This window comes from Dendroctonus ponderosae, unplaced genomic scaffold (assembly GCF_020466585.1).
Source record: "Dendroctonus ponderosae isolate FM_Combo_2020 unplaced genomic scaffold, Dpon_F_20191213v2 Dpon_F_20191213_3, whole genome shotgun sequence".
Lineage (NCBI taxonomy): Eukaryota > Metazoa > Arthropoda > Insecta > Coleoptera > Curculionidae > Dendroctonus > Dendroctonus ponderosae.
In genome coordinates this window covers 8729533-8744300 of record NW_026018508.1, presented here as the reverse complement: position 1 = coordinate 8744300, position 14768 = coordinate 8729533, and the positions used below count along the sequence as shown (strand labels likewise).

Below are 14768 nucleotides of genomic sequence, written 5' to 3'. Positions count from 1 at the left end.
GAGCCAAAAGGGTTTAAACATAGATGGTAAAAACCCGACTAACTTGAGCTTTGCGGATGATATAGCTTTGAATTCGGATAGCCTTGGGAAAAAGAAAGTGATGATGCAGGACCTGCAAGAGATGTTTGTCGGAATGTCAACGTATCGAAAATAAAATTTATCGCAAGTCTTGTCCCAGTGGCAACTTAGACATTAGCCAAAATCAAAATGAAATTGAGATTCTATAGTCACATGTTTGAATCACGTTTTCAATCTAAGTTGGATCTACAGAGATAATCAAACCCGTGAACTAAGGAGAAGAGTCAGCCTCTTGTGGGCAGCATTGGGAAAACTTAAAAACATGTTCCAGGGCGATTTTCCGGACCACCTAAAGAGAAAGGTCGTTAATCGATGTGTGCTACCGGTTATGTCCTACGGAAGCGAATCTCTAACGTTAACAACTGCAACCGCCAAGAAACTTAGAGTGACACAGCCAAAGATCGAGAGATCGATGCTTGGCGTTACTCTGAGAGATCACATACGAAACGAAGACTTAGTGGAACTGCGCTGGTCATGTGGCCCGGATGCAAGGTGACCGATGGACAAAACGACTGCTTGAGTGGAGGCCACGAATGGATAAACCGAGTAGAGGAAGACTGCATTAGATATCCACAAGGCATGACATCCACCTACTCAGCTATAAACAAATATAGGGGCCTCGATGCGTCGGGACATTCCAATTCTAGGTGCAAGAGTGGACCCACCCACCTGCCACTGGACTTAGGTTTGAAAGGAGGTTTAGGTGGAACTCCTAAAGAAAGAATACCATGAAACTAGGATAGTGGCTGCCCGAGAGGAGGTGCAATATTGGTATTCCTAGGGCCCAAAGGCTCCAAATATGGGACTGTCTGGGGCGGGCATGTAGCGGCAAGACACCAAGACAGCAACAGGGTAGCATCCGTTTCGGTAGGAGGCTAGACCACGGCTTTTCAGGCGAACTTAAATGCAATCTTTAAAGTTGCCACAGATAAGGAAGTTTCAGGAAGACTAGAGGAAGTGATCGAGACCTACAACGACACTCCAACTACCGCTGCATTTATGAGAAAAGCCGGAAATTTTATACTTGATGCGATTTAAACCCTTAGAATAAGATCGGTTTCAAAAATATAATCGGTAAAAATTCTCGTTTTCGAGTTTCAACACATACTCAACCATCGTTTATAAATACGTAATAGCAGGTGCAGATTTTCATATAACATTACACGAAAAATCATGAACCCCTTGGAAAAAAGGCGAAAATGCAAAATTAACCCTATGGAAAACACACAAGTCAATAATACCAATAGAAAAAGGACAGAGAAGCCTAAGAAAATTTAATATCAACCAAATGTTGAGCAATTGAACAAATCAGTAAATTTACAAATGTTCAATGCGTACAGAAGTGTAACAAATGACAGGCATATTTGGGGTAAGCTCCGCAAAATAAATTCCAAATTTATGGGATGTGCATTGTGCACCAAACAAAAAAGTCTGTATCTTTCTGACCTCAACTAGATTGCTTTGTTGTCAGGATCAAATAAATTAGTTAATTGTTCCTTCTGCTTCTTCCTCTTATGTTAGGACGAAGTCTCAGTCCCGTGTTTTCTCAATGAGCAGTCGGAATGCTGAGGACCAGCTTTCATACCATCTTTACAACAATTTGACAAAGCAAATATGTTACTAACAATTAAGGATTTCTATATTTTAGCACATTAGGTATTCACTTAATAACAAGATTGAAACATTTATTGTTTCTCTTTCCAGGGTACTTCGGTGATTCACCGATAAATTCAGATAATCGCTCGGCTTTCTTCCAAAGTAAGCCTCGGCAGTTTTTGGGTCTCATCGGCTCGGTAAGTCAGGACAGTGGCGGGGGTTCGGCAAATATCGTGGCGGCGACGTAGGGCGGCGATTCACACGCCGACTGCTAAGGGATGCACGCCAATGTGCATGCCGACAGGTAAGCCGAAATAATTTTTACAAAATCTGTAATAATTAGTTGCTTGAACCTGGAGACTTTTTCACATTGTAAGTCATTTCAAAAATGATTTTTTTTCTATCGTAAGCACGCCCAAGCATGGTTAGCTCTAAATTTTACATTGAACCAGTGCGGGTTCTCGCGCGCAGCTTGTATTTAAGAGGCGATTTTGTATGGGCTTCTGCGCAGCCAATTGTTTCTCGTCGTCTCTGTGTCTTTTTGGAAGCAGAGCACAGTGTGAATTTTTTTTCTTGTTCGTAAAGCTAATATTTCAAGATTAGGCCAACTGATTAGGATGAAATATGGAGCGAGTGTACTTGATGTACTGTGGAATAAGAAAAAAACATAAGTAATATCTAAAAATATTTTTCCCAGCCGGCTAGTTTATACTCGGAATAACGTGGTTTTTGTTGTAAAATGACAATTCCTTTATTTTGCTGTTAAACCTTCATTATTCATACATGCTTTTTACTTACAATCAATTATTTATTAATAAAACTAATAAGCCTAACATGGTTTTCTGATACAATTGCGGAAACACCCATAAAATTACGGATTGCTTCAGTCTTCTATTCAGAAATAAAGTTCACTCTGGAATTTGAACTATTATGCTAAATATTTTTATAGAAAATCTTATCATAGTTAAACAATTGCTCGAAAAAGTTGTTGAACAGATTGGATATCTGCAATCTGTTCTTCTGGATGGCTTGCATTGCACCTTGTTAGCAGGCGGCCGCTTTTGTTGCACCCTTCGAACCCAACGCGGTTGAAGGATAATTACTTTGAGAGTCAAAAATGACGATTAGTTAATTCCTGCAGTTTGCATAACACGACGTTTTCTGTTTCAAGTTTGACTTTGCAATGTTGTGAATTCGGCGGAAGAACCAACAGTTGCTTAGTACCTTTGAATCAAGCAAAAAACATGTCCTCTTTTACTTATACTATGTTAGAAACTTTATTAGAATCATTTGAATAACTTGATATTAAAATTAACAATAATTGACCTTCATCATATCCTATTGTTTCATGTTTCTTCTGGCTTCTACTTTCGCCTCCGCGAGAGTCCTGCAGCATTGAAAATCCAGCGTTACCAAATGCCACCAAATTTAATCAAAACTTTAGATTTGAGCTGTCAGCTTTACTCACGGTTTCCCGCTTTCTTTTCGATATGATTCAAATTATTTCTAGGCCCATTTCTTTATGTCTTTAATTTGTCGAAGCGTAGTTCGATTTATTGTATGAGAAAATTCTTTTCTTTGATGAGTGTAGATTCGTTATCTAATTACATCGAATTATTATAAACTACATTTCAAACCAAAGTGCCAAATGTTAGAATAATTGAGAATAACTTTAGCAAGCTTAGAAGAGCGGGAACTTTGGCAAGCAAAATTATTTGTACCATAAAGCAACCATTTGAAAAATTAAAGAACAGAGAATAGTATCTGTGTACATATGCTTTGTTAGGTAAAACTGGCTAATTGTGATCATTTTTCAGAAACTCATGGAGGCTTCCTCCGGACGAAACTTTACAAGTGGCCGATCGCAAGGCCAAGAAGGCCGAGGTAGGTGATGAAGAGGTCAGTACTCCAAAATGCAAGAGAATCACCACTGCACCATGAGTTTCCGTTCGAAAGTTAGAGTTTTTTGGTAGTTGAGTTTTAGATGTTTCAAACAGATGATGTAATTTTCTGATATTGATCTAAATTATACCATCTGATTTTTTACGATTTACCAATTTCTGCCAAAGGTTTACTAAAACTGTACATTATTTCCATTGTAAAATTAAAAAAACGACCTCAATTTTAATTTCAAGTTTGTTGTAAGAAGACGGCTGTTGCTTTTGGTAGCTTCACCAGGAAAATATTTTTGAAGATTTTTAGTTGAAATAACTGCTTCAAAAAAATAACATTTAGCTTTATAGCTACTTTGTTTATTTAAAACTTTGTAATTTAAGTAGAATATAGCAAAATCCAAGCGGAGATAATTTTTTTTAAATTGCCTTAGATTTTTAAAGTACATCTGATTGAAACTGATGAAATCCTTTTGTAAATGCATCCTGAATGGATTAGTGGTATGTTCGCAAATGAGTACTGACTAAACAGTTTAGTAAGTATTCAACGTAATATTAGATAATCATTACTTAGCGTAAAGTCTAGTTGCTATTTTCTTGTTAGTTACATTATTACAGCTGCTTTAATATTTATATATTCATTACGACTGCTTCGGCATTTTACGTATCGGGTATATAGGCAATTTTCAAGATTCAGAGAGAATACACAATAAGATTTCATGTTTCAATTCATTTATTTCCAAATTAATAATTCCTATTAACGTTTACCTACTAGTCTTCGTGGCAGTGCAAAGGGTCACTTCAAATGCACAGGGCCTGAATAATAACTTCGGAACCGACTATGATTTTAAATTGTGGAAGATAGGCATACATTGTAGGATTTCCGAATTACGTATAACAGGGTAAATCTTGAGATTGTCCGAAAATATTGCTTGGCGGGGAAAGTGAACTAAACACCACTTTGAGCAAATTGTTAGAATAAATTGCATGAACAGCCTGAAGTTGGCATGAAGGTACTATCTACTATTGAAAAATTCTGCTGCTGTTAAAAGTAGGCAATAAAACTGTCAGGAGCCACGATCCAATAGTTGTGTAAAAATAATATTTTGAAACCTTACGACGAATCTTGGCATTTGTGTTGAACATAAAAAACTTAAATTTAAGCTTGGGTTGGCTCCTTTATTTTGTAATGAAATTCTGTTTACAGACGAAGCAAGTTTTTCACTGTACGCTGTACCTGATTCTCACACCAAACATTTATGGTCAAAGAAAAATCCAAGTGAATTACATTACCAAGAACAAGTAAATCGAATAATAGACTCTTGCCTTTTCATTAATTTTTTTCATGTTAACACATTTTTACGATAATTAAAAAAGTTAGTTTACAAAATGGTTTCTGACTACTGACTTCTACTGAGAAAATGGTGTTCCACAAAAATGATAAAATAATTTGCAAAATAGTTATGACTCTTGAAAAGAGAAAAATATATGCACGAGTAAAACCAAGTTTCGTTTTAAGTTTGTCACGTTAAATATTCTTATTATTTAAAATATTACTTAGAAACATCAATAATGAACATTAATGCCTGGGTGGACGTTATCTTAATCGTCCTGTAAAAATCGAATATATTTTCAATAACAACAATGTACTGTTTCAATGGTATGTAATTCCGATGTGATTGATTATAACTTACCAGTTACAAAATTTCACCGAACAAATATAAAGAGTTTTATCCGATCAAAAATTAAAACTATAGCGTTCTTTGTAAATAAATTTTTACTAATTTTGAGTGAAATAATTTAAATAAAATATAAACTGTGATAGACAGATTGTCATTATCAAGTTTAATTCGTTCTAAACATCTGGGAAACCAGAAAATCTAAATCTGGAATCGAAGGAAATTGACTTTGCAGCCTCGACTTATATAGTTCTTAATATTCATGGCACACCTAAACGGCTAGATCGCACGTTGTTTGCCCCGATGACTCTAGTAAAGCCTTCCAAATGAAAATCACAAATAGTTGGAATCGTCTTTAAATGGCCATGAATGTGGTTCTTAGGCAACAATGTCGGTTTACTAATACATAACTTCAGAAAAATATAGGCACATATGTATTTCAATTATTTAATACATATGTACCTTGTGACAATTCGTAATGAGGTATTTATTCAAATGGCTGGATTTGGTAGAACATAAAATTGTATTTATAAACTTCCTGATTCCCTTTTACTCACAGGAAAACTTACAGCACGCTTACATTTCCAATAAAATTGTATTTTTAGACAACTCGGTGATCCTTTTCCTCGTTTATTACCAGGCTTCTGAGGTTTATTTACCTTGGATAATCTTGTTTAAGTTACTTACTGCTAAAACCAAAGGCGTGCTTTTGGAATCTGGTCTATGAAGTGAAATTTACTATTTTAGAGAAAAACAAACAAACAGTATTAGCATTTTTTTGTGAAGGACCCTAATGACAGTTAATATCATTTGAGCAATACTACAAATGTATGAAGAAAGTTCCAGTTCAATTCAATACATTACATGTTGACAAAACAACATTATAAATTTCTATTGAGAAAAAAATTCCACGCCCTTACGACTAAGATATAGGACCTGACAGACCTCTAGCATCTGAAAATGATATAATGATATATTTCATTATATAATGATATAATGAAATACAGAATCGGCTTGTACGTTTCCTTATATCATAGATACCGATACTGAAACCAATTTCGAAAGATCGTTTTGAGAACTGTTTCTCCATAGCTAGTTCCATCAAAAATTTCTAACCTCTAAAGAGATAGAAGCAAAAAAAGAAAATTAATAGGCAAAACAGTGTGAATTTCCGATATAACCGCCGAAGTTAAAAAGCGTATTTCTCGGAAGCGGTTTAAAATTTTAGAGCAAACTTTAGAACATTCTGTGCGAAGGGTTCCCTGAACTGGGTTTTCTTAAATCGGTATAATCCCAACTTTAAGAGCGAGCGGAGAATATATATTAAATTTTATAGACATCTCGATTTTAAGAGATATCATGGAAGCGGCTAAAAATCTCTGATTAATCATTAGAAATATTTTGACAGGACATCTTAAGAATTGTCTTTTCCTACTAGGAATTTACATAAAGTTCGTAACCTTAAAAATAATAGAAGAGAAAGAATCACGCGATAACGCGGTCTCAAACTTTCAGAATTTCTATCGGGGAAACGGGAAAAAATATGGAAGAATTCGAACTTTTTGGATGGCACGCTTCCAGAACACCTGTCTTTCCATATTTACTTCCCTATGGAAAATCTAACATTTAAAAGTTAATCTATAATATATCTGATTTTTAAGTGCTCTTGAGGTTTAACACATATCTAAAAACCATTAAAATTATATGAACCTTCAGTAAAACCTTTTCGATAGAGCGCTTTGGGAACTTACTGTTTCTAATTAGACGTAATAAAATACATCAGCAGTTCACTTGGAAGGCGAAAATAAGTGCTCTAACATTTGCAAAAAACTGCTATGTAAAATTCGTAAAATGCGTAATTGAAAGCCTATCCATAAAATTATCAAATCTGCACATGAGAGCAGCAAAAACTACAACCCTGATTGCCATCTACTTCTACAAAATAAAATGCTGTCCAGACGCAGACTGCTGAAAATCTCTAAAACTCGATTTTTCCTCAAAAAACTCTACGCAATTTAATGACTCAAATTTAGCGGAACAGCCGCAAGTCCGGATATACTCTTGATCTGGACCACACAAAGCCTGAAGGGCGCTGGACGAATCCTGGCTTCCACTGAAGATCCCTAGCATGAATCATTTGGCAAAAATTATTTCTTTAGAGTGTGAAATTTGGAAAAACAGCGCGAAATCTAAATGGATACCATCACAAAATAATAAATAAAATTCGCATACCTTTAAGCACTTTAGTCTGGATTCTGGGGTATTTTTAACTTTAAAACACTCAAAAATGAAATTTACAGCAGAAAATACTAATAATTGATATACTCACTTCAACGATGATTGTGTGTTCGCAGCAAACAATTGTGTTCGCAGCAAAACACCCTTATTTCACGCGGCATGAACCTGATCATTTAATGTTGTAAAACGGAGCAAGAAAAGTTGAAGACTTTAGACTGGATTCGAGGAAATATTAACTTAAAAATAGATAATTAATATTGTATTCACAGCAGAATACTCCTGTTTTACGTGACATATCCCTGACCGTCAAAATAGTTGGAAAACGACGCAAAAAAGATAAACTTTGTAAAGCTGGGCAATTCCCATTGAGAATACAAAAACTGTTTAGTTTCGAGTGTAATTGTTAAAGTTAAAAATAAACTGCTAAAGTTTACATAAAAACAGTCTGCCATAGAAAACATCGAGTTAATGTCCAAAGTCTGACTTTACATTAAGTATCCAAAAAGCCAATACAGAATCCAGAAACTTTCTCGTCGTTCCATGTCGAATAAATATGACAGGCAACAATATTGTAAAATTCAAGTCAACAATATGGGACTAAAAACTCTACATCTACATGGCAACCAGGGAAAAAGGGAGGCCAAACTTACGGAAAGCTGCATTGTGCCACATGGAAAGAAAGAAGAAAATGTGTTTGTTCCGCGGAAAATTTGTACAAAGTCTTGTTATCGAAAATAAGCAAAGCAAAGAAATGGAAATGTGAAGAATCTATAAAACGTGAGTTGCTTTGCGAAAAATTAAATTCTGTTCAAGCTAAAGGATTTATAGATTTAAAATTATTCTTACCAACTTTCTGCAAGCTGGCGCCCCATTCTCCATTTTCCGCTCATAATGTTCAAAGTCCACACGGCACTTAAACGCACAATGGCAATCCACATTGAATTGAAAATTTTAATCCTGCAGTTAGCAGGCACAATAAACAACCAACCCGACTTGCCTTAAAGGCCATAATGATTATGTACTTCCCATCTAGGAACTTAATTTATACGACACAAAAAACACGATATTTATTCCAAAGCTGCAAGAAAACTTTAATTAGTAGATAAATACATTCAAAAAAAGTTAGGAAGTTACAAAAAAGTATGTTAACGAAATAACAAATGGATTTAATACGATATGAATAGTTCAATGTGGAAGCAAAAACTTTAACTTAGTCATAATGTAAGTAGAAAAAAGAGTATTAATGAAACATCAAAAGGTTCAAAGCTATAAAGAAAAGCTGTTATTAGTGATGGAAGCCTTTTAAAAAGTTACCTGTTTGACTTGAGATAATAAAATATTAATAGTTCTAAGTTGCAAGAAGATAAGTGCACTACCATTTTTCAAGAAAACCGCTATATACATTCCGCAAAAACAATATTGATTTCGCTTCATCAAATTTACAAACCTGCATATGCGAGCAGCATAAATAAAAAAAAACAACAACCCTGATTGCTATATACTTCTAGCAACAATCATATAGCAACTACAAAATAAAATGCTGTCCTGATTCAGACCGCAAAAAATTTATAAAACTCCAATTTTTTGTCAAAAAACATTAAGTCAATTAAATTTAGAGAACCAGCCGGAAGTCTGGATATAATCTTGACTTGGACCACTTACAGCCTGAAGTGCGCTTCAGCGAAAAAACTGTAATAGTAAGACGGATCCGTTTTTTCGGAAAACCCTAAATTTCCTAGCACAAATCGTTTGACAAAAATAATTTATTTAGGGTGTGAAATTTGGAAAAACAGCGCGAAATCTAAATTATTAGACCAGGACCACTTACCTTCGCACTAGAATACTACTATTTTACGGGACATAACCCTCACCATCGATATCGTTGGAAAACGGAGCAAAAAAGGCAATCCCCTTTAAGAATACAAAAACCCTTTATATTCGAATGTAATTGGTTTATAACATTTATTTTACCTTTAAATTGTAAAATTTATTTAAAAAAATCAGCCTGCTACAGAAAACTGCGAGTTATTCAAAATCCAACTAAATTAATTTTATAAAAATAAAAGAAGAAATTTAAAAAACCCAATACAGAATGTAAAACTCCCTCGTCGTTTCTCGACGTAGAAATATTAAATGCTACAATATAATGAAATACATGTCAGTAATTTGGGATTAATAAAAGTTCTACATCTAGTAGTAAAGTAATGCCAAACTTACCGAAACCTGAATCGTGCCACCTGGAAAGATAAAAAATGTGTTTAGTGGAGCAGAAAATGGGTCCAGAGCCATATAATTGAAATTCAACAAAAGAAGATAAATGTAGAAAATTCATAAAACTTCAGTTGCGTTTCGAAAAACTAAACTCAGTTGAATCTAAAGGATTTATAATTAGAAATAATTCCTACCAGCTTTCTGCATGCTGGTTCCTACACTCCATTTTATGCCCCTTTATTTTCAAAAGGACTCACCACCCTTGATCGCACACAGAAAATGAATATCGAACTACAAACTATCCTGGGAATAGAGTCTCAATTTTTCTATATTTATCATCAAAAAACGCGATTCACACGACACAAAAGACTGGCTACCGATTTACTGATCTGAAAGTTAATAGTTTTTGAAATACACACAAGGTGTCAAAGTGTAAATCAAATTGTCGTTTATTTTTAGTAGAGTTTTAACCAGTTTTATTATGGTCATAAAAATTTGTTTTTGGGAGTTTCTTAGATCAATAAATTCAAATTTCCTGTTAGCTAGCTTGCAGATTCTAGAGGGCGCTAGCTTGAATAGTGTGGAACCTTTTAAAACATCAAAAAATTTTTGGTTTTTAAAATACGATATTTTCTAAATAAAAAATTTGCAATTGCTCGCTATAGTCGATATCTCTCACCGTTTTCGACACGTAAAAAATGTACATATGTACATGTTTTCAAACAAACCTGAGGGGAATAAGTTGATACATTTATTCATAAAGTTGGGGGACCTTCAGGAAATACAAAGAACATATTCAATTTAATTACTGGATCTTAAAATGGAGACATTTGGATGCAACTAGATTTTTCACTAAATGTGATTTGGAAATTCTTATTCATAAGCATTACACAACTGTCCTCTCCTTTACATGTAAATCCGCAACTGTAAGAGTCAAATTCGGAAAGTAATTATAAACCAGGATGATCAAGATGTTCCTGAAATGAGGGTTTAATTTGACACTTTTAGAATATGATATTGTTTCCAACCAAATTCATGGCAAAAACATGCGTATATCTGACGTAAATGAATGTAATAGTTTAAATTTCACATGTGTACTCAATAGTTTTAGAAGAAAAAACATAATTCAAGTAAACCAACATTCGCAACTGGACATAATAAATTTGAAACATACTTCTTATTTGTTGTCTTCGTACATAATGTATTTACCAGGAAATTTGCTGGACTTGAGTGTTCGATTAAGTATATTTGTCGTCGTGATTTAATCCCAATTTTTAATTTCTTTACATATTACTTAATTTACCACGTTAATTTGTCTTTGCGCTTGATATAAGCGTTATTTCTTTCCAATAAACAGTAACAACTTTTAGCCATCATATTATTCACTTGACTATGCTTTTATTAAAAAGTGCACTCGAACCTTTTTACTTCTGATGCCCTCAATTGGCATTTTGTCCGATATAGTTTGACTTAAAGAAATCAAAATATGGGTTGTAGAGCTACCTTGTATTGTATTGTAAATCAACATAATAAGATTATTAAGAATGGTTTGGCAAAATTATTATACTCAATTCGCACAAAAATTTATTAGCTTTTAATAAAAACGCTCCACGCATTGAGTGGGTGTATTATGTAACTATTTATATACTCAAAGAAAACAAACTAAACATATGTTTCACATTGTTCGCCTATTTGCATCTATACAGTTTGCCAAAGGACCATTTAACTACTTTCAAATATTTTTTAATAGTAAAGTTGAAAGTGCATCTTGAAGAATTGGTACCTTCGAGAAAAAAACGAATTAAAAAATAATCATATGTATCTTGTTAACGAAGGCAAAAACAGAAGTCAATCATTCGATCTTTTGTTTGCTGCAAGTGGCTTTCGTAAATCGCATTCCCTCTTGCAGATTCACCTTTTTTCATGCGCTAAACTTTTTTTAAAGTTCGTCCTAAATGATAGATAATATTTATTCAATGATATTCACTGTAGTTGTTACCATTCTGAGTTCATCTGGTTTCCTAAATTATCAATTAGTGTTTTACAGTTCGAAAAGTTATAAAGAAACCTAGAGCAAAAGCAACTGATGAAGAGTAGTAAACAAAGTAAATAAAAAATATAAATACCTTAATGAATAAATTTAAAAAGCTCGTCCAGTTTTTGAGTTAATTTTGAATAAATAAATTCTAAACTTAAAAATTGACAATCTAATATTATCAAATAGTTAAGAGGTAAAATTTGGCGCATTTAGAGTGTACAGATACAGTAAGCAAAAAAATGGTGTCCCCAAAAACTCAGATATTTCAAAAAAACTGAGTAAACAAGTAGGCAAAATTTATTTGATTTGCATCTGTTAATGACGTATTTTGCATCTTCCTTAAAAAAACGAACGTAACCAATGAAACTAAAAATACAGATTCAAGTATAAATTGTCCATTTTGATGAGATGAGAACAATCTAATGTTTCAAATGTTAGTATTACGTACAATCATTTGCACCTTTTTTACGTTTTGTTTATATTTATTTATTGTTAACCACACATAGCAGAACACTTAAACTATTAGCAAAGATTTATTCACCTGTTACTTGATACTGTGTTTAAACCTGCGCGAAACATTTAAATCGTGTGTGCTTGTTTGTGTGAAGCACAAAACGGTCTTAAATGTTGCTTAAGGGCTTCTTCTTATGCCTGCAATGTGACCTTCTCAGTAGAATTAATCTCCCTAAAATAAATTTGCATTTTCAATTGCGACTTTAAAGTAAATTGTTTAGAAGATCACAATTTAAAAACTAACCACAAATAACATTTACATGTTGACCACGGACTTATATCAACAAATATCGGTCTGGATGTATACTTGACGCTGAGCTTCGTAAAAACTGAATATATGTTGATCACAAAGGAATATTCGAGTTGCAACAAAAGTCTTATATTTTTTACCTACTTATAGTTTCACCAAGGATTTAATAATTAATTTACTACCATATAAATTATTTAAAGTGCAAATTTTGACTGAAATAAATGAGAAGTAAATTAAAATGAACGCCTATGGAATGTGAGAGCATAACTGGCTAATTTGATAGCTTTTAGTTCAGCTTGTTGATCAGTGTTCGTATTGACGCCTTGACATGCGGTGAAACTGCGTTAACTGTTAAAAGTGAAAAAATTCGAAAAATTAGCTCAACTGAAATATATTGTTTTACCAACATTACGTGCTCATCTAACTATGATATATGATTGCGTATGAGTAACTAAGTGCAGGTGCTGGATACTTTACGGTGTTAACCACAGAATTGGATAAAAAATAGCTAGTATATGTCACGTCAAAAACAATTAAGTGAAATCTGGAATATTAATGCCCAAAAATTATCCTCCGAATTAAAAAGCAAGTTTTCATTCAATCGAAATTTTTTTTCACTAGACTACAATAAATTCTATTCCATAATGTAAAGACGCTGGCTCAATAGCATTTTGCATTGATAATTTGGAAAATATTAAAACTGACGGTACAAAAATAAAACATGTCGTCAAAACAAGTTCCGAATTTATCTGAGGAACATGATATGGATTATGGTGATCCACACTCAAAAACTCAAAGAATCAGTGTTATATCGCAAGGAAGACAAAGCAGAATCAGTTGTACTCAATGTGGAACAGTCCATCAGGGTCTATGCGAAATTCCAAAAGTAAGTTTTTAAATCTTATTATTTGCCTGTTAAAGTGCATGTTGTAAATAACTTTGAAACTAGCAGCTTGGGTTCTAATAAAGTGCGTATTAATGATATTTTCAATATGTTTACGTACATAGTTGAGATTCAGATTCATTAATATCAGCAGCTGGAAACTTCGGTGGGATTCAATATTTTTCTTGGAACATAAACTCAAAAACAAATGATTAAATATGTAAGCGAATATTAATTTATCATTTTCACACATTTCAAATGTTTCTCACTGTCAAGTCGGTTTACCTTTCAAAATATTAATTTAAAATATCAGCGACTGTTATGTGTTACTTGTTGTTAATAAAATTTTTGAATATAGCAAACTTACTGCAAAATTATGTTAAATTTATATACAAATTTTATGTAATTTCCAAAACGTAATAGTATTTGCTAGTGGAGATACTCCTACTTTTAGCCTTTTATTAGAAGGGCCAAAACTTTTATGCGCAGAAAATATTCAGATTTCGAAAACGGTTTTTAGTTATTCAACATACCACGGTCAAACTTTGTTAGACGCTGTTGCTCAGAACGTCGCGAAAGTCGTTTACATGAACACGAAAGAAACTTATACGAGAGATTAGTAGCTAACTAATAGAAAACTATGTAGTAAACTAATCTCTGCTTATAGATCACTAATGCTTTCGATTTCATCGGAGCCGTCTTGAGTTTTTGGTGTATGCAAGTGCAGCCTACAGATGTGCTAAACTCAGGCACCTCAAGGACCGGTCGATCCTCTTTTCATCTGTTGCAGGCATGGGTAACACTGTGCTGCGTTGCGCTTTTCAGTTGTTGCCGCTTTGTGCGCCCACAGGTTATAACTCATCGCGTCTCACTGCGCAGCAGTTTGAATTACGCTTAGCATTTAAAACTGCACCGGGAGTTACTGCGTCGGTGCGATGGGTTGGTGCACCAATTCGGCGTCACTGCGCCAGCTCCTGAAAATCCACTGAGTTACCCATGTCTAATCGCTTGAGTTTAGCCTAAAAATGTCACTCCGGAAATATGTGCTTCCTTTCGCCCATGTATTTTTCATCCGAGCCGAACTAGTTGCTGTCCTTGTTCGAGTGTCCAGGCGGCTTACTTCAGGCACGGTTCATGTTCCTAATTGTTGCGACTCCAGCATATGAGATAATTTTTAGCAACAACGAATCTCTCCTAAATCAATTCAATCCCATGTTCCTTTCAATCTCCACCGTCTGAGATTCGCACATATGTACCTGCACTTTGAATGTAATTTAGCGGGTTATTGACATATATATTTTTCCCGTAATAATTGCCCGGTACTTCCAGAAAAAGGAAGAAAAAACAAAGCGATTGTCAATGATGTTCCAACCGGCCGGAGCTCCTCCAC

The 14768-nt window shown here is 34.1% G+C and overlaps 1 protein-coding gene across 3 annotated transcripts in view; it reads left to right on the top strand.

Moving 5' to 3' along the window:
* LOC109545722 (inactive dipeptidyl peptidase 10) overlaps positions 1-14768 on the top strand; it is a 51968-nt gene that overhangs the window by 6869 nt on the left and 30331 nt on the right. Inside the window, exons 2-3 of one of the 3 annotated variants that reach the window (XM_019916570.2) lie at positions 1783-1978; positions 3492-3558. In XM_019916570.2, coding sequence (XP_019772129.1) covers positions 1953-1978; positions 3492-3558 — 93 coding nt within the window. In that variant the 5' untranslated portion in view covers positions 1783-1952. Of the gene's footprint in view, positions 1-1782; positions 1979-3491; positions 3574-12789; positions 13382-14768 lie in introns of those variants that run through there. The other 2 variants (XM_019916569.2, XM_019916568.2) reach the window with 2 other exon arrangements.